The 26,721-nt window shown below is 39.2% G+C and overlaps 1 protein-coding gene across 40 annotated transcripts in view; it reads right to left on the bottom strand.

Annotated features, from left to right (window-relative positions):
• The window catches only part of CLASP2 (cytoplasmic linker associated protein 2), a 145,707-nt gene that overhangs the window by 100,454 nt on the left and 18,532 nt on the right, over window positions 1-26,721 (bottom strand). For 39 of the 40 annotated variants that reach the window (XM_038123947.1, XM_038124000.1, XM_038123955.1 and 36 more), the window contains exons 3-7: window positions 21,252-21,355; window positions 17,829-17,920; window positions 17,427-17,502; window positions 15,855-15,952; window positions 8,047-8,117 (exon numbers count right to left, since the gene is read on the bottom strand). In XM_038123947.1, coding sequence (XP_037979875.1) covers window positions 8,047-8,117; window positions 15,855-15,952; window positions 17,427-17,502; window positions 17,829-17,920; window positions 21,252-21,355 — 441 coding nt within the window. Of the gene's footprint in view, window positions 1-8,046; window positions 8,118-15,854; window positions 15,953-17,426; window positions 17,503-17,828; window positions 17,921-18,568; window positions 19,167-21,251; window positions 21,356-26,721 lie in introns of those variants that run through there. The other variant, XM_038124281.1, reaches the window with a different exon arrangement.

The raw sequence follows: 26,721 nt of genomic DNA, 5'->3' as shown, positions 1-26,721 counted from the left end.
AATACACTTCAGAAATCCACATGTACTAAAATAACAGATGTATTTTAAGTCAAGCTAATGTCTCAAACATCACTGTAGCTTCTGTACCTTTAATATGTCCAATCCCTTTTTCAGTCAAAAGTAAAATATTAAAGCTGTACAGCACCCACACTTCACAGAAACTAGTTAATCAGATTAAAGAATTAGGAAGACAGCCTTCCTTCAGAAGAACATCAGGGAAGGAAGATAATTGTTCTCATGCTTTAGGACCACGCATACATTAATCAAATATTTTAAAAGAAGACAAAATACAAAATTTGATATGCATATGCAGAATAAGATAGAAGGATAATTTCTATTCATAAACCAGTCACATATTCTTTATCATCTAAAATCTGACAAGTGCCTAAAGTCATGAAACATCATTACATTGTTTGCTATTTACATAAAAATACACTAATAAATAAAGAAGTGCTTTTTCATTATATGATACAAAACAGTATAGTTAGTACACACTAGTGCAACAAATCTGTGTACCAAATATGTCCTTTCACAAAGCTGATTATATGCTTTTAGATAGCCCTCAAATACCTTATGTCTGGTATTGCAATATGTTTAGTACATCTTAAGAAAACCTATGTCTGATCTTCCCTATAAGGCCATTTGTAGTTTTAGGCAGATAATTTTGTCCTTATCCTAATTACCTTGCTCAACTGGGATCAACGCAGTACCTCACCAAGGAAATCACAGGGTAACACAGCACAGACTGTCAAAAAGGTGAGGAAACACCAGTGGAAGCTGCTGAACTACAAACCCCGGAGAGAATGCACACTGTGATGTGCACACCACGATTCCGTCCGCCACCTCCTCAGCAGCCTAATCTGGTTACCAACGGATAATGGCAGAGATGCATTATCCTCCCCAAGGAACAAGGAAACCTGAGCGAGGAACGCTTCCTAGCTGGTTTTCCTCAGCAGCCTCCACAACTTGCAGGGCAATCACAGACCTCCACTCACACAAGTATGTCAAATGCCTTCAAGACTGAGGCAGCGCATGCTTTCCCACTGGCATGCACTCACTACAGTAGAAGTTACGGTCCATTTGTTTGCTGGGCCACAAGCACAGGATTATGGTTTTCCCCCTCCACATTCTTCCAACAATAGCTTGGAGAGCTTGAGACAGTTAACATGGGGGCAAACAGAAAATCTGGTTCTTCCCTTTAATCTTCACTTGAGAAATCAGATTAAGATTCAACTGCTAAGCATCATGTTTTATTTACATTTCTGCTTGTGCTCAAGAAAACTGGGAAAAAAATTCCAGAAAGTTCCAATAAGCCAACATCTTGCATTCAAGATAAAATTGACATTACCACTTCTAAATAGCATTTCCAAACATACTCTGCAATTCTATAATACATCCAGGCTGATTAAGTGAGCAAACCAAATAAAAGAAGTAAAAAAAATCTGCTCTCTGGAGTATCTGCACAATGCCTTCAGCCTAGTCTCACAAATATTAAGTTAAACATACACATTGGCCATAACAAAGCAATACTGTGCTGAGAAAAGACATTTCTCAAGGCTGCAGCATCACTAACCTTAAAACATTTTCTTTTATGTTGTATATATTAGGAGGATATACGGAATATTTGCAAAACAAAAAAACGCAGCCAAACCATCGCTCAATTAAAAAAAAAAAGATTAAGAAGTTTTTTTTAACAGTAACTAAGGTTTTGTTTTCCCTTGCAGTTTCATAACACAACATCAGAAGACTGAATTCCTTGTAAATGTGGTAAGCAGTAGTTTTAAGAGAGACCAACAGCTACATAATCATCCTACACACTGTTAATTGTATCTGGCATTATTGCTCAAAGCTCCTACACAGAATGTCAGCTGACTGCCTGAACAGTACTTTGTTCTTAGTGCCTTTGTTAATGACGAATTAAATTATACAGAAGAGAGCTCCACAACCACCCTCACTTTATAAAACTCGACCATTACAGAATGGCAAAAATCCTACAGCTTTGCCTAGAGAATGCAGTTATTTCTTAACATGCTACAACTTGTATTCTTAATCTGCAAGTTACCACAATTCATGTTTACACCATGGAGAACTGTGTTGCCTCACAGGAAGGAAACAAAGATGAAGAAAAACATTTCCAAGAAAAAAAAATCTCAGCAAGAGTGAGCTTGGTACATATTCGGTTCTACAAAGACCGTGCCTTCCCTTGCACCTTGCAAATGACAAAAATACAAACATCAGAGAACCGCTGGTATTTTTTTTTTAGACTGTACAGTCCAGACACAATTTCACTGCTCTGGTCACACTCACTATCTCTCTCAGTCTCTGACAAATGAAAGAACTAAGTGAAAAACACACATTTCAGGTCGACTCAGTAAAGGATCTCTCTCAGGACTTTTACAACTACTGTTTCAGCAAATTCAGATAAAAGATTTAATCTTAATCTGTGATCTTTATAAACCACCTTCTTTATGCAAATCTGCATATCTCGTCACTCATGAAAGCACAGCCATCCTACCTCATCCCTAAACTTGCTGCAAGTCCAATGAATGTGCCTCAAGTCTCTCTAAAAATAATAACGCATATATAGAAAGCCATCAAGGTATTAAGCTCAGAGAACCTGGCTAACATGCAAACACAAGAGGTGTCCTTAAAGGTAAAACATACGTCTAGTTTTTAACGAAAACACAACCATATAGTCTATACTGCTTTACTGACCTACTTTCCATTGGTTTGTGTAACAATACACTGTGCAGTGAAGGAAACGTAGTAACATCCCATGTCTTTATTAAATATACATCCCCAGCTCCAGCAGCAAGGCTCTTCTCTTATGGCTATGCCGAATAACTACCAATTTCTTCACACAACAGGGCAGGTTAACATCCGCTTGTTTACAAAGCAGTATAGTAAATTCTGCCTTATCTTGCAGGGGTGACCAACACAAGTAACACCGACGCGACAGGAGTAAACACAACGCCAACATAAAAATGCACAGCGGAATCGGCCAGAGTAGTAAATAATTGAGATCACGGACCATCCCAGAAACGCAGGCACGGTTAAAATTCCAAGAAGGGCTGGAGCTGCCACGCTCGGTGCCCCCGTACCCTCCGGCTGCTGCACGCAGCATCCATCGCCCAGCGCCCGGCTCGGGCGGAAGCCAAGCCCGTCAGCCCAAGACACCAACCCGCCATACCAACCTCCCCGGCCCGCCCGGGCTGCCGAGAGCCCCCGCAGCCCCGCGCCGGTCCCCAAGGGCACGGCGGTCCCCACTCACCGTCCCCCACAGCCATCATGCCCGCCGGTGCCGCGAGAGGCGGGCGCGGCGGGTCCCGGCCGGATCCCCGCCGGATTCCTGCCGGCTCCCTGCCGCTACAGCCGCCGCCTCGCTTCAAAATAGCAGTCCCGCCTTGCCAGGGAGCTCCGCGCCGGCCCGGCCCGGCCCCCGGGCGCTCCGCCCCCGCCGTCGTGCGCCCGCCGCGGCCCGGCAGCGCCGCAGCCCCCGCCACCGGGGACAGCCCACAGCCCCGGGGAAGCTTTGCCCTCCCCCGCCACCACGGAACACGAAACGAGAGGAGAAGGAGCCTCGGTTAAGGACAAGCACTCTGCAGAACAGGGATCAACCATAACGTAACATAACACGGAATGAAACAAAACAATAAAGACACAGGAAGTAGGAAAGGGCTCTGCTGAAGAAAGGTGCTGCCTCTTTTTTGAGTTTTCGGAAGACTTCTTGGAAACTCCCCCCGGCAACTTTAAAAGAGAAACTGCTTCCAAAGCATGCAACACACGCTGGGGAGCATCAATGACAACCTGCCCAGACCTGAGCTCTTGATCAGAGTTTGTACCTGAATGTACGTTTTGGGTGACATGCTGAGGGTAGAGAGTGCAATCCAACAGTGATCAAAAATAGATAGTAGCAAGTAGGTAGTACCAATTTACTTAGTCTTGCCAATAAGAAAAGTTTAAAACTCAGGCAGACTGCAGCATATGCTGCTGCACAGAGCATGAGAACCACGCATTTGCAAGGAGCCAGACACAGTTCCCTGTAGTAATGATCCAAAACCAGTCAAATTCCTTAAAACCAGTGGAAGCATCAGCCTGATGAGGCCCTTTTATTCCAAATGGGCTTGAACTGACCAGTACACTTCACTGGCATGTAAATTTTCCTATTTAAAATGATAAGCCATTGGGAAGAGCAGCTGAAATGGAAAATGATGTGGCTACATTTTGACCGCTTGCATTAAGCGCACCAAAGGAACACCATGAAGCTCAAACCCTCTATAAAATAATCACGGCAGCTATCACCAGTATTCCCAAACTATATATATTCATGTTGTGCCGCACTGGTGAGCTCTATTAAGAGTATGTCGTCACTGTCTCCATAGTAACTATATTTCCAAATAGAAAACAGCAAAGGGAAATAAAAAACAATAGCGTAATGTGGAAAAACAGATACACACTAGTGCTATGGATTTATATTTGCCCCTTTTTTTCCCAGGAGAACACATATTTCAGCTGCATCTTTATCACCCATAACGCAACTCCCCTACACCATGATACTAACATCACATATCCTACCTGTCATATTTTGTGTTTGTTAAGGCAGTCCTTTGAGCCATTAAATATTAAAATGGAAAAAGTGCATGGGTTGAATAGAGATTATGATTTATCTTCAGCCCAATCATTCTGCTGAGTGCAGCAAGGAGCTCAGTATTAATAGTTTCCCTACTTTTGTTTTAATTCCCTGTCTCAATAATGATACTACTATCCGATACAGGAGTCTGCTTGAATTCTCTTAAAAGAAAACAGTATTTACAAATCTCAGGCAGCAGAAACAAGTGCTTTTGTAGTGCTGAGATTGGCTGCCAGTACTGTTTCCATAGAAATGAACATTCACTTGCTGAAAAATGGCGGGGGGGGGGGGGGTGGGAGGGATGTGCTTTAAAGACTCTTCTGCAGTTTGGAAGGCTACATATAGTTTTGGTGGAGTGAAAGGGCAAAACTAGCAGCACGTGTAAGATATTGCTTAACAGGCAAAATCCTGATATGATTCTTTTAATACGCATCATTATGAATGTAAACAAATCCCAAGGTTTGCATAGCAGCTCATTCATTCACATAATTCACATTAAAGAAATGATCTTTGATTTTACTATACACATCTTAGAGTAAAAAATAAAAAAAAAATCAAGGGTCAGCTGGATAGGCAAGCTAGCAGTGGGATATTATTTAAGGCTGTAAGCCACTCTCATCAAGCAAAAGCACTAAGATTCCTACCCAGTTCCCTTGTGGCACCTCCTCATGTGTTGTCTTTTGAAACTCCTTGTTACATCCCACCCCAATTATTCCATCCATAAGTGTCTGAATGTGCCTTCCACCTCATCTACCCTCACGGAGGATCTATCAGTCCCTAACGGTAACTCGTTCTCCCCCTGCTCTTTACCATTCCATCAGAGACCAGATTCAATAAAGGAAAAGAGGTAACATAAGACTAAGGGGACTGTTCTCACTAGATCCCCTCTAGCACACTGAAAAAGTAAGATATTAAATATACCAGTGTGCTAAGATGGCAGGAAGGAGACCTTTTCGTGTCCCACCTGTATTTCTCCCACATACCAAAGCATACCAACACCATGTTTTTTAAAACTATCAAGTGTTAGACCAATATTTTTTTAAATATTTACTTGTTTTGACTATCAATATAGTATGGAAAACATTTTTGTAATCAGGTTGTTTAAAGCTGCAAGCTTTGACTCTTTATTCCTTTTCTTCTTCCTAAGTACATGCTGGATAAAAAGACTGAACAACTGACGTTAGTATTATTTGATGAGAGAATCCTAAGTCACATCTCTGGATTCTCAGAAACTAGGTCAACACACCAAATATTCACTACCACAGCAGTGCAGCTCAGGACTATGAAGAAGATGATGACAGCTTCTGAGGTTGTACTAACAAGTTCATCCCTATCCATCACACACTGAACGGGACCCCCATCAGTACAGTCGCCCTACTTGGGACAGTAACTCCACCTGGCAAAAAGCCATTCCTTTTGCTGTTAAGAGGGCCTGCTATGGAGTTTAATGATATTAAAACCAGTTGAAGTGTTTTTGTGATTTCCACCCTTCCTCTGCCTCCCCCTGCTTGGGAAAGACAACCCTATTCTCCCCCTACCATCCCAAACCGTACTACAAAATATACAAAGCACAAAAAAAAAAAATCCTCAACACTGTAACAGATGTATTTAGCCACTAAAATCTGGCCTTTATCCAGAGATGTTTGATAAAGCTCCTGAAAGAAAAGTTGGAACCAAGGCCAAAGGAATTTGACAGTAACTTTAAATCTACACGTGCAAGCAGTAAATACAAATTGTCCTTCAGAGAATAATGAAGCACAAAGCCAAGATAAAGCACTAACAATGGAAGAATACCTTTTCAATAACATTGAAAAACTGCCTAGATGGAAGCAACAGATGAACTAGGTTGAAGCAAAAATACTGCAACCAACGTATTAGGAAGGATTCTGTCATTTATGGTACCAAAACAGAATAACAGTAATGTTTGCATAGAAATTGCCACCGACAAGACAAAATACATGGGTTATACTGTCATAGATCAGCATTAATATCTGTGTTTTGCACATGAGATAAAAATAGCTTCAAAATAAACTTTCTCAACTCTCTTAAATGGAGACAAAAGGACAGAAGTGCTATGTTAATTAGTCCAGCAATGTGGTATATATATTTTCATATATTTAAGTTACGTCAATGCTTATATTCCCCTTTGTGACTTTCTCCATTCTCTTGAGAACTACCAACAGAAAAAATACACATGTAAAATGAATCTCTGAATCTCTCAAACCTATGAAACCTAAGCAGCTCTATTTATGGTGGATGCAAAAGATAATGGTTTACCCTTTCATATTGAGTAAATTTACAATCTAACAGAACATAAACATCTACATTTTTATGTAAAACATTCTTCCCCAAATTAGAATGCTATGGGTTTTTAAAAAAATGCATTTTTACAAATCAATTTTTAAGTGTGCAAGAATAGCAATGTTTTATTTCAAAGCAAAAGGCAGCATAAAAACCTCTTGCTATGTCAAAGAAAAGGTTACAAAAACTTTCCTTTGAACCTACAGTCACTTCTGTTTTCACACTAACAAGAAAGGGGTGAGAAAATTTAAAATGAAAAAGGTATTTTTGAGTACATCAAGGAATTATATGCATTCCTCTACTCTTGAACAGTTACACTTTTTAGATACAGCAGACCATAATCAACATAGTTACTTTGCAAGACAAATTAATATGAGGAAACGCTTCCCAATAAAACAAGATCTATTGATTCCTTGCAGAAGACAATGAGGCTTCCAAAACTGACTATGCTAAAGCCACTGCCACAGAAACTCCTTTGTTTTGCTGTTATGTAACACTTTTTTCATAATTTACAGTTTTAAATTAAATTTTCATACTAAAAAATACTGTAGCAAAAAAAGCAGTTAAGAAGCAACAGGGATTTTCTGCATAACTGGCTGTCTTTTCCTGAAATACACCAAAATAAGGAGCTCAAGCTCAATGAAGTCTTAACTTCAACAATTGTCTTTGAATGCTGCAGTCTCCTATTTCTGTAATTTAAAACTCCATGTATTATCATCTTGATGCATCATTTTAACAGAGAAAGTATCAAAACACACCCATCACTAAAGTACATTTTTCTCTTAGAGACATACTAAGGATAAAGGTTCATGTGATCATTTTTGCCATACATGACCACTTTGCAGCATTCTTCTATCCTCTACTGAGCACATCTGAAACTCGTTAAATATTCACTGCTTGTTTCCATGCAGTTTCAACACCTTTTCCAATTGTATTCTGACCACAATCCAGCAAATAGTTCCAGTAAAGTGTACAAACTTGTTTCACCAAGTGTTTCATTTTCTTAGCATTTACATATTGCTATTCATCCATCTCACATTGATAACGCTAGTATTTAAATACTTATCTTGCATTAATCTAAAGCTGATTATAAATATATGATCTTTCATACTCACCACTGACGTTACTTAAAATCATATTGTCAGAGTTTCTTATTTCATCAAATTTTGCAAAGATTGTTTGCAACCTATAAAGAACAAAAACAACAAACAATTTTTACATCTCTGAAATCCCACGGGCTACTGGTAAAAACAGAAATCAGTTTATTAGCATATATAAAGCAGCAATGCAAAATATACAAGGGATTAAGTGTATAAAGAAGCAATTCCTAAAGGATTCCTCTTTAGCTGAGCATCTTCACAAAAATGCATAGAAAACAAAGTAAACTTAGCAAAGAAAAATTGAGTATTGTTATTAGCATGATTAAAAATAACCTTCTATAGTTCAGGTTCAGTAACAGCACATATTGGGTATATATAGTGTATACATATATTTATTCATACTCAACAATAAAAGGTTACAATTGGAACTATGGAGTGTTCACTTAGAAGAAAAAAAAAGGATTGCTATTTAATTTGTTCTAAGACTATTAATAATTTTTTTCAAAGTTTTTGTTCCACAAAATTTCCTCCGTTTGGTTATGAAAAGAGCTCTGTGCTAGTTAGCACTTCCACAGGGAAAAAACCCCAAACAACAAAACTTCCTTCTAAATTTAAGAAACACTAAACACTTAAACGTGTCCAACCCGCACACCACTGACTTTAACTGTCACAATAGAGAAAACGCTGCAAATGCTTTGCTGCATGTAAACAGCAAACAGACAAACAAAACTCAGAATAAACCAAACCAAAAAACTCCACAATCCTCCATTTGCAATCTCGTCCCAGAGGGCAAAAAACGGTGCTCAATCAAGAAAGCTGGCAAAACACTTCAACAGCCCTTTCTCATCACTTCTGCAGAAAACTCAATAAAAGCAGTGGAAGTATCTCCCAGAAAAAATGTGACCCATGCATTAACAATAGATTTGTACTGACACTGTTCAGCTGCAAACAATTGAGAATATTTTCTTGGATTTCTCCAAAGACTTCTCTGAATTTTAGACTACTTGGAATATGGTAATATGTAACATGCACATAGGATTTTTAGCTCCAGGACTATCAGGACTGAATCCTGATTTTAAATGAACAAAGTTATGAACTATAAATCACATGACAGTCTGCAGGTCTCCGAACAGGTACAGTTCAGCTACATCAGAAGAAACAGAGACTACATACCCAATTCAAAATTTGCACTGATAGGCTGTCTTTACAATTCACAATCCAAAGTGTTTTATGACAAAAACAAGAAAAATGGGTAAGAACTACACCTGGGTATGAAAATTCTCATAAGGAGAAAAGTCAAGGACACACAAAAATTTCACTTCAACTTTTCATTGTGCACACAGCACTTTTATGCAATGATCCATGTAGAGAGGCAGTGGACTCAGTCTGCATTCTCTGAGACTTGCATATGCCTTTCACTCACTGGGACCTCATTTATCTAATAAACCTAATTTACCTAACAATGAAGAATGTGATAAAAAAATGCAGATAGACAACAGCATAAAAAAATTGAGCCTTCCCCCCCCCCCCCCCCCAACAATTCAGGACTCTCACGATGCATTATTTTTACTTTCCAAATACTTCAAAGCAATATGCTACAGAGCAAATTTGTTCTGGACTTAGTAGGCTCACAAAAACAACTATACAGATGTCCACAAAAAGGCCTACCCTACTGCAAGGATCTAAAACAACACAACCAAAAACCCTCTTAATCATTTAAGTCAATAACCCCTAACACAAACCAGCAGTTATTCTACCATCTCAACTTATCTCAAAACTAGATGTAGCTCAGTAGTAGTTTGCCTAATCTTTCCCAAGCACACTTGCCAGCTTGTCTCTGGAACCTATTATCCTCTCTCCCTTTTGCACTACCATTGCGTTTCCAACCACTGCTGCCAAATGTCTGAAACGGCAGCCATTCACAAATGTCACTGCTTTACTATTAAACCTCAAGTTTTGAAAAGATCAATTTTGCAAACCAAAGACAGCATATACTGAAATGGGGCTTTCTGCACTTCGACTTGAAAAAGTAAAACTTCTGAAATTAAATGTTTTTGGGGTACTGGAATTTACTAATGACACATGAAATCCCATTAACATGCTATGTGCTTTCAACCGTACAAAGTGAGAAGTTCACACGAGAATCAATATCTATAACAATGCATTAGGCATCTTGCTTTCATAACAAGAAGTTAATGTGTTTGCCTCATATGTTTGTGTTTATCAGGGATTGTTGTTAGTTCTGCTAAAAAGTGCTGGATTTCATAGCAAAAACTGCATTAGCATTTCACCTAGTTAATGAGGAAGACTTAACAGTATATCTGAAAGGCTAAAACCATCATCCCAAGAGAAACTAAATATGACTAGAGAGATTAACAGATTTGCCTTAAAATTTCACTTTGATTTTTACATCCTGTAAAGCTGATGTTATCCACTTGGCACAAATATTTTAAAGAATTCAAAAGAATAAAAATATTTCCTTCTCTTTTGAACTTTGTTTTCAAAAATGCTTTCCTGAGTGTTTTAAACAGAAGCTAAAAGCAAAATGCTTCCTTATAAATATGTTACAATAATATACATGTTGCCTCTCGCTCTGGGCAGAGAATTTGATAAAGTATTAACTATAAACAATTAAAAAATGTGTTTGTCAGCACTGGACGCTATGTTGTCAGTGATGCAGGCTGGAGAACAACACACAGTACTGCCACTCCTCAAACTTTCAAAGCATGTCGTTATGACCAGAGACACACTCTACAGTATTTGTCATAATTGCAACAACAACACCAGAGTCAATTATAACACAGCTGTCAACGTCGTGAAGCACTACTCTAGAACCAACCCTCTGTTTAGAAGACTTACAGGATCTGTAACTACTACTTTGCAAAGTCTCTCACAACAAGTTTCTCCCTCCCTCCCTCTCCTCCCACCATGCTCTTCTTACTACTTTCTCTTATTTCTTCACAGGGTGACAAGCAGCAGGGCATTATGGGCTAGATAGAGTCTCTAAAATTATTGCAATCACTGTCAATTTAAGAATGTTTACAGGAGGTTCAGCTCCTGGCAAAAGAGAGCCTGCCAAGAGGAGTCCAAGAAATTCTACAGGGCTGGATGAACACCAAGCAATAAGGAATGTTCTTTGAGACGGGAAGCATTATTACTCCTTCACCTCATATCTGCAAGCCCAACTCTGGACGTGGCAATCATAATCAACCACTGAAGTCACCAGATGTCACTGGTGGACAGAATTATTATTGCCTTTTCCCAAATAGCCATAGACAGTCTTCCACAACTTCTCATACAGACAGGAAAATCCCCATTGACAAAAACCACACGTTTGGGACAGCAGGTATTTCTGGATGAGCTGTCAGTGAATGAATGAATGCATGAAGTTGTAGCACTTTAAATGGGGGCTCCTGGCAACCTGCCAAACCCAATCCTCCAGCAGGTGACAGGTCTCTATCAAAATATTAACATATTGTGGTGAGGATGGGCAACAGGAGGAATATGCACGTACCCTGCTAGGACACAGCTTGAGCTGACACAGACAGAAGCATGGATGCTTCCAGAGAAGGTTCACAACACTTCACACTGAAAAGCTGTTTTTCATGACCGTGCTTGATGGAGTTCAACTGTTCATATGACGGGCAGAGAGGGATACCTAAAAGTGTGGACCTTGTTGTCAAGAGGCAAAAGAGCACCACTCCCCCTATCAACAGCAGGAGGATAAAGAAGAACGGATGGTTAACTAGCCTGTTGTTGTGGGGTTTCCAGCCCCGGATTGGGGTGACCCCGAAAGATGGAAAAGTCTCTCCTCCAACCCGTGCCTTCAAAGAAAGACCCAGTAGTCCTCTGTTGTCCGTTCTTTAGGTTGTTTATTGTTGTTTATCTAAAAGATTCTTCTCCCTGAACTGCTGTGGCCCGTTCAGCAGCTCAGACAAAGGCACACTGCCCTCCCAGGGGGCTGGTGCCATCTTTTGTATCATATATTACGTACTACATGTTTGTACTTTTTCCCCAATACCTACTATCTATATTGAATAGTGACTTTCTACTCTAAACCAATCTCTGAGTGCCAACATCACCAAAGACATGGAGGCTAGGAAGGAGAAAGGAGGACAGGGCACACCCAAATCCCTCCATCTTAAAAAACTCCTTGACGCCCATGTACAAAACTTGGACCCCTGCGTACAAGGCTTAAAACCCCCCTGTACAGCACTCAGAAATCCTTCCTTTCACTTCGTGATTACTTCTACTATGCTATCTAAACTTTTGTGTGTGGCTTGTAATTCTTCATACAGAGTTGGTAATTTGCTCCATGGGCTAAGATCAAAACCCCACGTGTGTCTTTGGCTGCATGCCAGGGTCTCAGAGCCCCATGCCAGCGGCTCTGGCCATCCAGGGAACCCAGAGGGATGTTCTGGATTCCGACAGTTGTTTATGTCCAAACTGAGTCTAAAGCAGGAAATGGCCCATATGAAACTTTGCAGTTGTTTCTCCATATTTCCCCCTTCCAATTAAAAAAAAAAAAAAAAAATAGATCTTGAAGACATGTGTCCACATCTGGACACACAGATGGACCTCATCTACAACTTGAACTAGACAGATAAGTAGAATGTGCATACCACATAAAATGTGGTATTCAGAAACGCATACTGCAATATGCTTCAACATTTTAGGAAATGAAGTTTTGGCCCTAGACATAGGAACTAAACAAATGACTGTTTTTTTACATTTCTGCTTCTCAAGCAACATGGGGGAATTTTGTCAGATGAATTCCTCAATGATAAAAGCTTTTAACACTCAGACTAAGTAACTGCTATCCAGAGCCACGTATACTATTTCCACTCAGGGAAGATCACCCACACAGATTCCATACTGTAAAACATTCTATTTGACCCATAGAGAACAAAACCTCTTTAGTATTTTTGGCTCACTGAACAATACATATAATATCCATTTTCAGTATTCACAAATATATTAGCACTACTGCTTTCAGGTCTGACACCAAAGACTGTCAAACCTCTCTGGCAGCAATTATAACAAAAGGGAAAACAACATCCAAACTTCCAATCCCTGTCTTGATATTGATTTTTCTGGAAAAGGAACATGCTTCAAGCAAAAAGTATAATAATAATCTGAGATTTCTAAGTTAAAAAATAATAAATAGAAAGAGGAACTCACTGATTTTATTTATAAACAAACTCATCAATAATCTCAGTAAAGAACAGAAATGCACTGAAGAAAAGTAAATAGTAAATAAGTCAAATTGAACTACAGAAGTAAGATCCCATGTTTTATTCATTACTTAGATTCTGACAGGTCCAGTAAAGCCCTGTAGAAAATCCAGTATTTTCCACAAAGGCAAACCCTACCAGGTGCAGATTAGAAAACCTTTTAAGCCTACTATTATTAAAGTACTGACTGTATTTGGCTTTACACAGACACAACATGTATATACCATTTGCATATTTAAGGAAGTTGAACAATTTCTCAAAACAATGCTTGATTAACTTTCCTGCCTTCCTTTCAGCAGACAGGAGGTCTTATTTTCAGTGCTCTAGGATGGAGTGCATTCAAGCAGCAACACACAGCTCTCTAATGTCCAATTTGTTATGCAAACTAAACAAACCTACATTCTATTGATTCATGTGTGCACCAAACACTAAAGTGATAGATTTTTCTGCTAATATTTATGTTTGCATGTAATTTTTAATGCACTGATTTACAGCAGAGGAGCTGCAATGCAGTTCTTTAAGGCTGAACTCAACAACTGAAAGCAGTCGTGTCTGAACTACAGATTATCTGTAATACTTAAAACCCTTAAAACCTACCCAGACACACACACATCAACACAGATTCCTCTCAAAGTAATGATGATACTCTACATCAAAGGGTTTTTTTTCCACAGATCATAGCTCCTGCATAACCACCTGAAAATTTTACTGCATCTAAGCAAAGGGAAAGACTCTGACAGGCACGGGGGAAGAAACATCTTAAATGAGGTCTGCCTCTGAAGGAACAACAGTCTGAGCTACCACAGAGCTAATCTGTCTTTTCTGAGCTTTGTCAAACGCCTTCTTAGTTGTGTGAAGGAGTAAGACAGGACTACAGGAACTCTGCTTTCTATCAGGGATGGATGGGACACAGAGTAGCAGTCTCATGTTTAACTCAAGCAAATCATAATTCCCCCTGTTATCCCAACCTGAAACCTACTGCAGAGGACACAGCACTGACACTCAGCTCATGTACTATTTAACACTAGTCCTGACTGTCAGGTGCAAAACTGTTGGGAGATTTAGTGGCAACTACCCATTTAACATGCACCAAGTAGAGTCTTGCTTCTTTATGTAAATGCAAATTATACAACCATGCTTGCTTTCAGATCGGGGGAATTTTGTATTCAGCTGTTTCAGACAGTAGAAACAACAACTTGGCACCTACTGCAACTAAATTAGAAGCTGTTGATTGTCCTGAGGATACAAAGCACCTATGGTGTTTAATCCTACTTGGATCCCAACATGTACTCAGCTTGTATCACATGGAATTGTAAGCGGTGAGTACTGAACTTAAACTTAACAGTCAGACCCAACGTTCATTGCAAAAATGTTGTGATATCTGCAGTCTTTTATTCTCTGTTCTAAAAGATGTCCAAGGCCCTATATTAATGCAAGGAAAATGTTCTTGGATATGTTCCACTTATTTGGTAGGAAACTTAATTTTTTTAATTGTAGTAATAATATGGCCTAACTTCTGTGGTAACCATATAATCCATTACTAGTCTAAAAATAAGACTATCATTAAATAGAAGAGAATGTGTGCAAATTCTCATTCTCATAGGCAGGGTAAACTTGTGTCTCAACAGGCTGAACTCTGCCTAGAATGAGAAACAATAAGTTCAACACCCTTCTTCCATGGCGCTTCTTCTTTCATAGAGCCGCAGAATGGTTTTGGATCATCCAGTTCCAACCCCCTTGTCATGGGCTGGGATAACCTTTCATTAGACCAGGCTCCTCAAAGCCCCATCCAATCTCACCGTGAAACATGCCAGGGACAGGGTATTCACAGCTTCTCTGAGCAACCAGTTCCAGTGTCTTACCATCCTCACAGAAAATAACTGCTTCCTAATATCAAACCTAAACCTATCCTCTTCCAGTTTAAAGCCCTTGACGCTGGTCCTATCACATCCTTGGAAGAAATCCCTCTCCAGCTCTCCTGTACACCCTCTTTAGGTATTGGAAGGTGCTCTGAAGTCTCCTAAGAATCTTCTCTTAGGAGAGTGTAGTTTTAGCTCTTAGCTTAGTTTAGCTTTTTAGATGGGTCTGATGAGGCACTCATCTGATATTCTCTCTGCAACCAAGTAGCAGGCATATTCAGCTTTATCAAAATCAAGAAGTGAGATGAAGGTGATGGTAAAGTGGTATGCTAATGTATAAGGGATTAACACACTTTAAGAAGTATAAATTGTTTTAACTAGGAATTGTAAAGATTTTATGTGTTTCTCACTAAGTACAATTTCAAGTTCTGTCTAGCTTTCTTAATTAGTCAAAGGTAGAAACAAAACAATGTTTTGTTTCATATAAACTAATATGATAATACTAACAATAATATAATAACTAATAATAATAACAAATTTTCTTTCATATAAACTAATCAACATAGAACACAATCAGAAACTCTAGGAACATCATACTGAAAGGCAAAACTAAATAGAATATAAAATAAAAACAAAAGGAATTTTACAACAGTGAATGAGTTTAAAGTTCAGATAAAGAACAGTAAAACACAAATGGCTCAGAATTACAAAATCAGAACAGCTAGCTCACCTTCCAGGAGGAATTCCTCTTTTTGTAAGATCTATTCGTACTTTCTCTCCCACATGTCTATAAACCTCTACAATGGCTAGTATGGCAGCATCTCTCACCTGTGAACAGTTTAAATTGTTCATTTCAGAGTTACAGAAACAAAAACAACATTTGCTGACAGGCCACTCATCTTACAGTTTCTTTGGCCCTGTATGCCAATTCAGTTGAAAGAGTGAGGGTGAAAAGGAAAGGAAATACAACTGTTATATTAAGATGGCATTTGTTCCAAGTTAGAGAATGCCCAGATGGTAAAAAATCCTAGAAATAACAGCTTTAGAGGAATTTCTGGATCTGATATAAGAATAGCATTTGTGGAAAAAATATGCTTTATCTAGGACTCGCTCACAGTGGGCAATACTTTCAAAAGTTAGCTCCTGCACTCAGTCTTGACATTTCATCTTGCTTTCATCTGTTTTGACACACAGCAAGGTCCTTTGGAAAACTAAGACTGTCCACAAGAGTGGACCAAAGTGATTGGCATTTTCTTTATTTATTTCAACTAGAATCAGGTAGCATGACATCAGCACAAGAAAGGGAATAGGGCAGGACAGTGGAAGGGAAAAGAACAGGGGAAAGAAAGGAGATAGAGTGCCTCTTAAAAAAATTTAAGCCATGGTCATCACAATAAAAATTGCCAAAAAAGCATTTTAGTAAATGCCATTATTCTCTATAAAGAATGTCTAGAATTAATTTAGTATTATTCTTTGCAGCAGTTTAAACTAAACATACAATTGCTCTAGCAAGATGTGAACTACATCTTTACTGATGATCAGCAAACAGGACAAATTCTCAACAGAATTTCTCTACAACGGAACAGTGCTATGCAGCACAGGGAAGATAAGAACTTTGCTGCATTGAGAAATTAAGCATAAAGACCAATCCTGTTTACAAGTCCATCTCCTACCAATGTTACCTTCTCCCTCACTGTATTCATAGTCTTTTCCCTCAAACACAGCTTCAGATAAATCAAGATATTTTAACCATTTCCACTGGAAGATTTTCTGAGGTTCAGATGTCACCATTATGAACTACTTCCTGATTTTCACTGCAGATTTTTTGCTTAATGATTTTAATGACAGTCCTTGCATGTTCTTAAATGCCATTTGGGTTCCAATTGGAAAATAATTACACATAAGGTTAACTTCAGCAAATTAGGCAAGCTAGCGCAGGTTTCATAGAAGGGCTGCTTCTGGGGGTAATTTTTTGTGTCAATAACTTATTTTTTTATTTATTTGCTTTCAACATGCTCTGTAAGAAACAACTACTTTCACCAATTACTAGTTTCAACTTCTGAAGACAAAACTAAAGGGACCAGTATATCGTGATACTGCTGCCTTTGCAACTCTACTTTCATCTTCCCAGTGGATGGACTGATAAAGAAGAAATTTGGCTTACTTTTTCTCATGGTAGAAAATAATCATCTGCTGCACACAAAGACCCTTATTAGCTTTTTTGAATGCTTGTATTTATTTTGCTTTCACTGCTCTGTCAAAGTATAGTTGTTCAAGGCCCAGTAAGTACTGAAATCCTTACCTGACTGTTGGAGTCACCAAATGCTATACACAGATGTGGTACCAACTTGCTGAGGATTAATGGCTGTGCACCATAACTGAAAAAAACATAAGAGGAGTGTTTTTTAAGAAAAAAGCAGAAAATAATTTCTGCAGAAGTGAACTTTTGGCTTAGATTTTATAGAATACAAACTGACATCAATCAAGCTATGTCTCTCTCTTACTAGTCCTTTATCTACTTTTAAATAAGATAAAATTTCTGTAACTTTAGTCCCTCTTTCAGAAAGCCCGCTACTTAAGTTGTTTGATTTTTCCCATATATTAATTTAATTGAAGCAGACTCCCTAAAGGATTACTCTCAGAGAAAAATGACATTCAGAAGAAGGATAGAACCATTACATCTCTATAGAAACAAAAAGCTTACATGTTTAAGGTAGCAACAAGACACAAACACACTCCTTCTCGGGATCGGTAATTCTTGTGTTTAAAACCAACAGCAAGGCGTTCCCAAATGTACTATAAAAGCAGAAATAATGGTCTTTAATTACCAGGAGCACAACACAACGTAATTCTATTCCATATAATTACACTCATAATAGTTGCAAAAAAAATAACAGAAGGCAGGTCCACTGGAAAAGTGATAAAATTAACTTACGAAATGCACAATATGGAACACAACACAGATTAATTATGCCAAAACCAATTCCTAAAAAAAGTCCTTCAGCAATCTAGCTGAGCATTCTCCTTGTTTGAGAAACAGCTCTTAAAACATATAGAACTGTTACAGTTAATGCACACAAAACAAACATTAACATTACAAACTATTGACTCAAGCAGAAGTTACAGTATTCTTTTTGCTTCATATTCTGTTTCCCTGCCAAAATTTCCTCACATCCATTTTAGCTTGTCCTTGTCCCTACTCCTGCTGCCCCACTTCTCCCTTACTTTTGCTTCAGATCTATTTCTTCATTTTCTGATTATTTCTTGCCCCCTCGTTCTAATTCCTGTGCTTCCATTTTTGTTCTGCTTTCGGTTCTCTTCTCCGTGCGGGTGCCGCTTCCTGTGGGTACGATCCCCCGGCTCACTAAACCCTCGCTCACCTCCTTGCGCACTCGTTTTTCTCTGCCTGCCCTGGCTCTCTGCCTGCTGGCTTTATCCCGTTACCTTTCCATCTCCTTGCCGCGCTCTAGCTGTGTATCAGGGCGTTGGAAGCGGAGCCGAGGAGCTCGGGGATTCTCCTTGGGAGCAGATGCACGGGCTCAGCCTGCAACTCGCCCCAGCTGCAGCGCTGCCATTGCAGCCCGGCCAGCATCCGGGCAGCGTTGCCTAGCGATGGATGGCTGCACACTGCCAGGAGCTGCACACTTTGCAGCCCAGGCACCTCCCTCCTGCCAACTGCACCCCGGAGTGCTGCAACTGCAACCTATAATGACGCCACACACAAAGCTGCTAAAATGTATTACATACTAATTATTGCAATCGGCTTTCTGGAAAAAAAAATAAAAATAAAGCCCTCACAAACAGCTGTTGATCAACAAAAACAGAGCATAAGAGCAGGGAATATGCATCCTCTTTATTAATGAGGTAGCACGCTTCAGAGCAGATATAAAATTTTCCAATTAGAGCCCTGCTTGATAATTTTGTCCCATCTGTGGTTTTTTTGTTTGTTTGTTTTATAGTTCATTGCATTTAGAGAAAACAAACCTTAGATGAGCAGGATATGGCTTGCCAAAACTGCATAGCTTAACAACAAAGAACAGGATTTTACGGAAGAAAACAGCCTTCCAGTTAACCCACTGTCACCGACCAACATGGGAAAAAGGAAATCTCCTTGCTAGATGTATAAAAATACAGGTAGAGAGGGAACTGCAGACTACTGAAATAAGCAAAGCAGACCAAAGAGAAATTTCACCTTTCACTGAATTATCCCTTAAGAACTAAATTTTTTAAGCAGAGAAATTCAAATGGCTTGTTAGAAATTTTAACTCAGGGAAGTTCCTAGCAAGAGTTGATGTCAACCTCTCTTTGCTCCTTTCATGTACATTTATGCCACCTATATTTTTATGCCTTCTGCCCATAAACAGCTACATCTAGTCCTTGCTCATTAAAGAAACAAAAAAAACCCCAAACATCTAAAACAAGTACAGGGATTTAACGACAGGACAAATTAAATATTATTCAACAACATGCTAGCAGAGGCAAGGTGAGTTGACTAGAGAGAAATTTACAGGACTTATCTTCAAACAATTATTCCATTCAGCTCTTCTAAAGGGATGCTTCACTGCAGCAGAGAGCCTAAAGCTCTGTATTTTTCAGTGTTGGAGGCACAGGGAAGACTCCGCTGATTTGGTCCCTGCTGTGAGGATGATTGATGCTATTCATCCAAAGTTGTAATGACCCATAAGCTCTCCTGAGAGCAGACAACCAACGCCAGGCTTCTCCCACCCTGGGGAGTTACCAGGAGAGCCAGACCTTATCTTACACACACATGCTCTTCCTTGGGCCCCACAAACCTTGTACACTTTCTGACAGAGTCATCTTCACAGGGGATGGAAACTTACTTCCATCACCTCTATGTACAGCCTAAAAACCCTGCACAAAGATGGACCAACAATGTAAAACTTTCCTGACAAAGGTTTAGCACAAAGCAACCACCATCAATTTCTTTATCAGCAGCAGTTCAAATGAAGGTATCTCCAAGGTGCTCTGCTGTGCGCTTGCCCAAATGCTGTTGCTGTAGAGGTTCTGGTCTGTATGCCAGGTATTTGGGAGCATTTTGGGCACAGTAACATATCATTTATGAACTACTGGCACTTTGACAGAAAAAAATACTGCCAGGTCTCTTGGTCAATGAATATGACCGACACTGCAGCTTGTGAATAGATAAAGGAACGTCTTTGTGGATGATATTACTAGACCTTGATGCCTAAATCCCAATCAGACCTGTAGCCAAAGGCAGATAAACATGTTCTATAATAGCCTAGCATGCTACATGTTTTATCAGACAAACGAAGCAACTGACAATAATTTTCTCACTCCAGATAAAGTCCAGAAATTCTTATTCACTGCACACAAACATTCAAACTTGAATCTATGAATAAACCAAGCCAGGAATTGGCATATACAAAACCTCATTTTTTCCCTATTAACCTCTGAATTCAGAAACAGATTTTCTTCAAAAACTCAAATAATAAGTTCTTACTCACATCGAGGGTCTCCAGACTTCCAAATAACATCACTATTCAAGAATATAATCTTGTTAAACAGTCCTCCATTTTTCAGACTCACAGAGTCGAGATATGAGATTAAGCACACATACTGCTTAGAACTGAAGGTTGAGTTAAGCAAGCCTCCTTACAACCAAAAATGACAAGCCAAAGGGCAATTATCCCCACGTCAGTTTGTCCATGGTTCACAGACCATCGTTGTCATACAGCTAGAAGGCCAGATTTTTTTAAGTTAGAAAATGTGCACCTTAACTGTAGGACTAGTCCTACATGTTCAAGTACAAATCTAATTTTAAATCAATTTGGAGCTAATTAAACCTATTTATTCCCACTGTCCAAACCCAGAAGTTGCTTCAAACATGCTTTCATTAACAAAGCTCTTGTTACACGGTATAAAAATGTCTACTCAGAATTAAGCTATGATGTGCAAAATATGCAAAATCACATCGCGCCAAGATTTTTATCTTTAGCTGAACAATACATCAGTGTCAATCCATTAAGAGTATCTTTAACATTTACACCATTAACAGTGGCAATAACATTGTGACATGTTCAAAGTTCATACAAAAGTCATAAGCTCACTGGAGGCCTCCATCTGAATCTGCATTAAGCAATCATACCATGGGTGGTGCTGCTTCACACATCAGTTTCAATATAAGATTCTGTGCTTGCTCTCGAACTTGGTCTTTGGCATCTCCCATACGATCTATCAAAGCCAGGAGAACTACAAGCAGGGGAAAAAAGGAGAAAGAAAAAAAGATTAAACACCCAATGGAGATTTTCTAATGCTTAAAGATATTTTTTGAAACAGATATAATACACATGTCATTCAAAAATAAAAGCTGAGTTTAAGTAGGCCACAATATTTTAAAGCCTCAAGTGCATTTCTGAGTATTTTATAAGACTAACAAAAAATGCATAAGGCTGAAATGGAAGAAAAAAGTAACTTTCAACAGGTTAAAAAGAAACCAAGCTTCCCATCTTCAAAACTATGTGAATCACTTTGCTTGATTTCATCTTCAAAAAGTGTTCTAGTTAGCTTCAGAATGTCCGGCTTTTCTAAAAAATAATGCTAGGTGTGGTGAGTGGCAAACAACTGGAATAGAAATATAAGACTATTTTAAAATCATTGTGACTTTGCTGTTTATTGTAAGAAAAGTGAAAGTTTTAATTAAATCCCTTTATTCACACAGTATATCTTCAGGAAACCCAGCCTTACCTCAGTAAAAGCATTGTTAAAAATTACTGTGTTAAAACAAACATCCTCAAACAATATTTAAGTAAAATTGCATGACAGCTGATGATTTCACACCCTAAAAATAAGTAAAAATCAAAATCAATGCCAATTCTTTTTGTTTGCTTTTCCAGACAGAAGTTTTTAATTACATCAGATAAATTAATGCTATGACATTAGGAAAGATATGCCAATGAACACATAGCCAGCTCCATGCTGTGCAAGACACGCTGCTGTACTGCTTCCCAATCCTCCATCTGGGACCGACCCTTTGTGAGACTTTCCCCTCCAAGTGCTTTCAGTATCACTTCCACCTGAGGGGTGATGATACCAAGTGTGCTGCCTTCTTTCAGGAAGCACAGCTGATGGAGTTGGTGGAACAGGTGGAGATGTCATCCCTCACAGGACAGTAATGTAAGGTATTCCAAGTAAAAAAAACATCTTCACAGCTAAAATAACTTTTTGCTACATTTGCTACTCCATCACCGAACACCTGAAAATATTTTGGAGTTACTGACCTCAACAGACTGCTAAAGAATTTCTATTCACTAAAGAAATACCTGTATTTGTCTATTGTTTGAAAGGCAGATCTGAAGTACCTTTGCCAGTACTTAATGATTTTATTGTAATAATTAAACAATAGATTTGCCAGCAAAATAAAGGGAACAGAATCATACATTCTGAGGTTTCCCGAGTCCCCTGTTCCTACATTAAAATCACAGCCGTTTCTGTACCATGATTGTTACTGACAAATACACTGCTGAAGTTGGAATTTCCCCTCCTGCAATACCCAAAGGCTTTCTTAGTGTCCTAATCTGAGTATTTAATTCTCCTGGTCCTGGATAGTCCACTGACATCTTCAGCCACCATTATCAAGGTTTTGTGTTTTTCATCTATCTTCTCCCCCCACTTTCTCCTCTGAAGAAATTAGTACAGCTACTTTAATTTTACAGTTTGAAAAGAAGAGTCTGGGGGTTTTTGTTTGGGTTGGATTGCCATTGTTTTGATAGTGTGGGACTTCGTCTTTATGGTTTGGGTTTTTAAGGGGTGTTTCTGTTTTGTTTGGTGGTTGGGTTTGGTTTTGGGTTTTCTTCCCATTTTGTGAACAGAGAAAAAAGACCTTAAGAAGTTATTTTTGAGAGTGCACAGTCTCTCAAAACCACTCCCATGGACTTCTCCCATGGACTCTGACCACTCCCATGGACTTCCAATCACTCACATACCTACTGATTACATTTTTCTCGCCAACAGTACTTTCCATGTCCATTTTCAGCACTTCCGAACTGACCTTGTCCCCATGCCTTACACTACTAGTGATGTCTCTACACCGACCTGACTGCTGGGCAGCTGAAAGCAATTCTAGCTTTACAGAGAAGGAAACAAACACAGCCAGTGCCAGCTCTGTGGGAACACGGCTCCTTTGTGACTAATTAGCACTCTGAGTCATTTGATGGAGCTGCAGATACCAGGGCTCTGCTCAAATCACCAAGGCAAGCACAGAGAACAGCTACTAGAAGCTGCTGAGCAGAGATGAGGTCACCGAGTTAAACTAAGCTATGACACAGCCCGCAGATTTCAGTGTGTGCAGCTACAGAACACACCAGCCTTTGCCACTCCTGGAGCTCTGACAGAGGGACAACACACTGTGGGAGCTGTTAAAGGGCCCAAATGGCTGCAGGCTTGGCTTTTTTCCCCTAAAACTCAAGTTTCTGTAAGACCCCATATAAGGCATGATACATTCTATTTGCACAAGACACAATAAATTAGGCTGTTGAATGTTGGCAACCACCAGCTGGTTTCCAGTGTGGCTGTTCATCTTTTCTGTCAGAATAAGGTCCAACAGGAAATCATTGAAAGTTGGGTTTCCTATTGATCAAGTTTCAAAACAGAACATCATTTTGGCTGCTACTTTTCCTTTAAGATGCACAAGCTTTCTCACCAGAATTATCAGATTAGTGTCCCTCTTTATACTGCAATGCAAATACATGCATTTGGTTGTTCCTGGCATCAGCCTGCAAACTCAATCTCAAACAGATGTCAGAATTAAAAGAAGGGTGACAAAGAAGAAGTAGGACCATACATGAAGGCTGTGTTCAATGTGGTAGCCTCCTAACAAATTACCCAGTGAGGTGTATAATTTGTCACATGCAGTCTGGACTGAACAGTCCTACTGTTTATATTAACCTTATCCATATTTTATCTTCTGTTTATAGATTATTAAATTATTTCAAATGGATTTTGGAAAACCTAATAACATATGACATCTTTCTGCTATTTATTTCTCCTGATACACTGAGAAAAAAACTATACTAAATTTAGGAGACAGTGATTCCTTTTGCAGCTGTTGTTTATTATTTGTGAAACACTGTATTTCATTCAACTTGCCTTTTTGCCACGTTTTAGCATGTTGTCAAAGTTTCTTACCACTTCCAGTCACTCCTGAGGTTTTCTTGTTAAGATTTCTACATCACAATTTTACAGGTTTTGATTACTGAACAAAACCTAAAAGCGTTAGCAAAAACACTTCATAGCGGACATTAATTCTACCAGATCTATCTCAAACTGACCTGCTATTTCATAGAGTCATAGAATATTCTGAGTTAGAAGGGATGCATCAGGATCATTGAATCTGACTCCTGGCCCTGCACAGGACACCCCAAGAGTTGCACCATGAGCCTGAGAGCATTGTCCAAACACTTCTTGAGCTCTGTCATGCTTGGTGCTGTGACCACTTCCCTGGAGAGCCTGTTCCTCTGGGCAAAGAACCTTTTCATGATACCCAACCTAAACTGCTCCTAGCTCAACTTCAGGCCATTCCCTCAGGTGCTGTCGCTGTTCAGCACAGAGCAGAGATCAGTGCCCTCTCCTCCTCTTCCCTCATGAGGAAGTTGCAGACTCCATGGGGTCTCTCCTCAGTCTCCTCTTCTTCAGACTGAACAGATCAAGTGACCTCAGTCACTCCTCACACGGCTTCCCCTCCAGACCCTTCACCATCCTTGTTGGCCTCCTTTGGACACTCTCTAATGACTTAATGTCTTTTTTATGTTCTGGTGCCCCAAACTGCACTCAGCACTTGAGGTGAGGCCACTCCAGGGTAGAGCAGAGTGGGACAATCACCCCCTTTAACTGGCTGACAGTGCTGTGCATTTACATCTGAGCTGCTATTTATGCCTTTTTCCTTTCTGCTATATCCATAACAGAGCTTATTATCCCATGAGTTTCTTTTTCCATTGCCTTCCTTCTCTTATCTCAGTAAATCTGAATAAATTTTCCTTTATCCAAATTCATCAAATAATTTTATCATCACTAGATGGGACAGTAGATGCATGAGTTAAGGCCAAAACCAGCCTTCAGAGTCAGAGTACAGCCTGAGAGATTAAATATTTATTTCCTCTAGTAGGACTGAAGATGATAAAACAAGTAAATTGCAAAAATTGCCTACAACACACAATGTATTTTTGAAAACCTGAGTAGTTTAACTATATGACCCCTGCAGCAAAGAATGCCATAGGTAGCACAAACAATTTCCTTCTGTTAAACTTTAATAAAGAGTTCCTTCTGGAGCTTTTCAGTTTGTATTATTGCTTTTTCTTCTCTTCTGACCACTTACACCTGCTGCTCTTTGTACACCTTTGTACACCTCATTTTAAGTCTCAGGTCTACCTATTTCTATGAATCAACTTTAGATAGTCCATTACTGCAGGCTTAGAAAAAAGAATTAAGCAAAAAAGAATCTTTACTGAAGAAACGTTATCAGTGTTGGCAAAAATTCTGTTACTAAAAAGAAAAGTCTTTGAGGACAGAAAGAGATTAAACCTAGGCAGCAATATCTTCCTTGTTTCCTCAGAAACCTTGCCAGCTCAGGCAGCAGCATTGAACAGCTGTCATTAGAAAGGAGGGAGGGAAAGAGCTGCCTCTGCAATTAGGGCAGTCTCTGTTCTGGGCAGAATGCACAGGAGAGAAAGGCATCCCGCAGGGGCTCCTACAGGGCCAGCCTGACAGATCCATGTGGTCAAGGGGTTACTTCTAAGCAAAAAATCATAAGCAGGCTCCCAGAGAGGGCCTCAGTGTTCCCCTCCTCAACATAAAGTCCTGGCCACTCTAATTTCAGACACTAATGTGCTTCTTGGGGTCTCTCCAGGATCTAATTGAGAAAAGCATTAGTGGGATTAATGACATATACTGTTCATCATCAGTAGAAGAGAGGAAGAAACAAAAGCTTTTTTTTTTAATATGATCTATCCATGTGCCTATCAAGGTGTCAGTCTCAGGAACATGAGAATAGTCTTAAAGGCCAAAGAGTTTCAAGAGATGTATTAAACCTGAATGAAAAATAGAAGATTGAGAACAAATATTCATGGCATCTTCTGAAAAGTTTAAGCTCTGAGCTAGGTTTTTTACATAGCTAGAATTAATTAGAATCAAAGAGAAACCAAAGAAGACTAGGATTTCTCTACTCTGAGTAAAAAGCACTGCATTTCCAGGTGTCATACTGTGAAATGCCCAAGGACAGCAAGCAGATGGCATTTTAAACCACAGCCTATCACTCAGGCATGGATCACTTCAGGTAAAATGAATTCCCACTACTAATAAACTCCAGCACTAGCTAGCCAGGACAAAAAAAACCCAAAAAAACCAAAAAAACAAAAACCACCCAAAACACCAAAAAGCCTGCATAGATTTTTACTTTCTTCTTTTTTAACTGAAACTTCAGAGAATCTAATCACAAAGATGAAAAAAGTTGTGGCTTTAATCAGTTATAACCTTCAGCTGTGACCATTAACTGTAGAGAAAATCAGAGAAAATTTAAGGATTTTCTGAGGTGTTGCAGGAAGTTAGTATTTTTGTTACATTTA

Source organism: Motacilla alba, chromosome 2 (genome assembly GCF_015832195.1).
Source record: "Motacilla alba alba isolate MOTALB_02 chromosome 2, Motacilla_alba_V1.0_pri, whole genome shotgun sequence".
NCBI classification, from domain to species: domain Eukaryota; kingdom Metazoa; phylum Chordata; class Aves; order Passeriformes; family Motacillidae; genus Motacilla; species Motacilla alba.
Note: the sequence above shows the minus strand (reverse complement) of the source record. Positions and strands in the feature narration are given on the sequence as shown.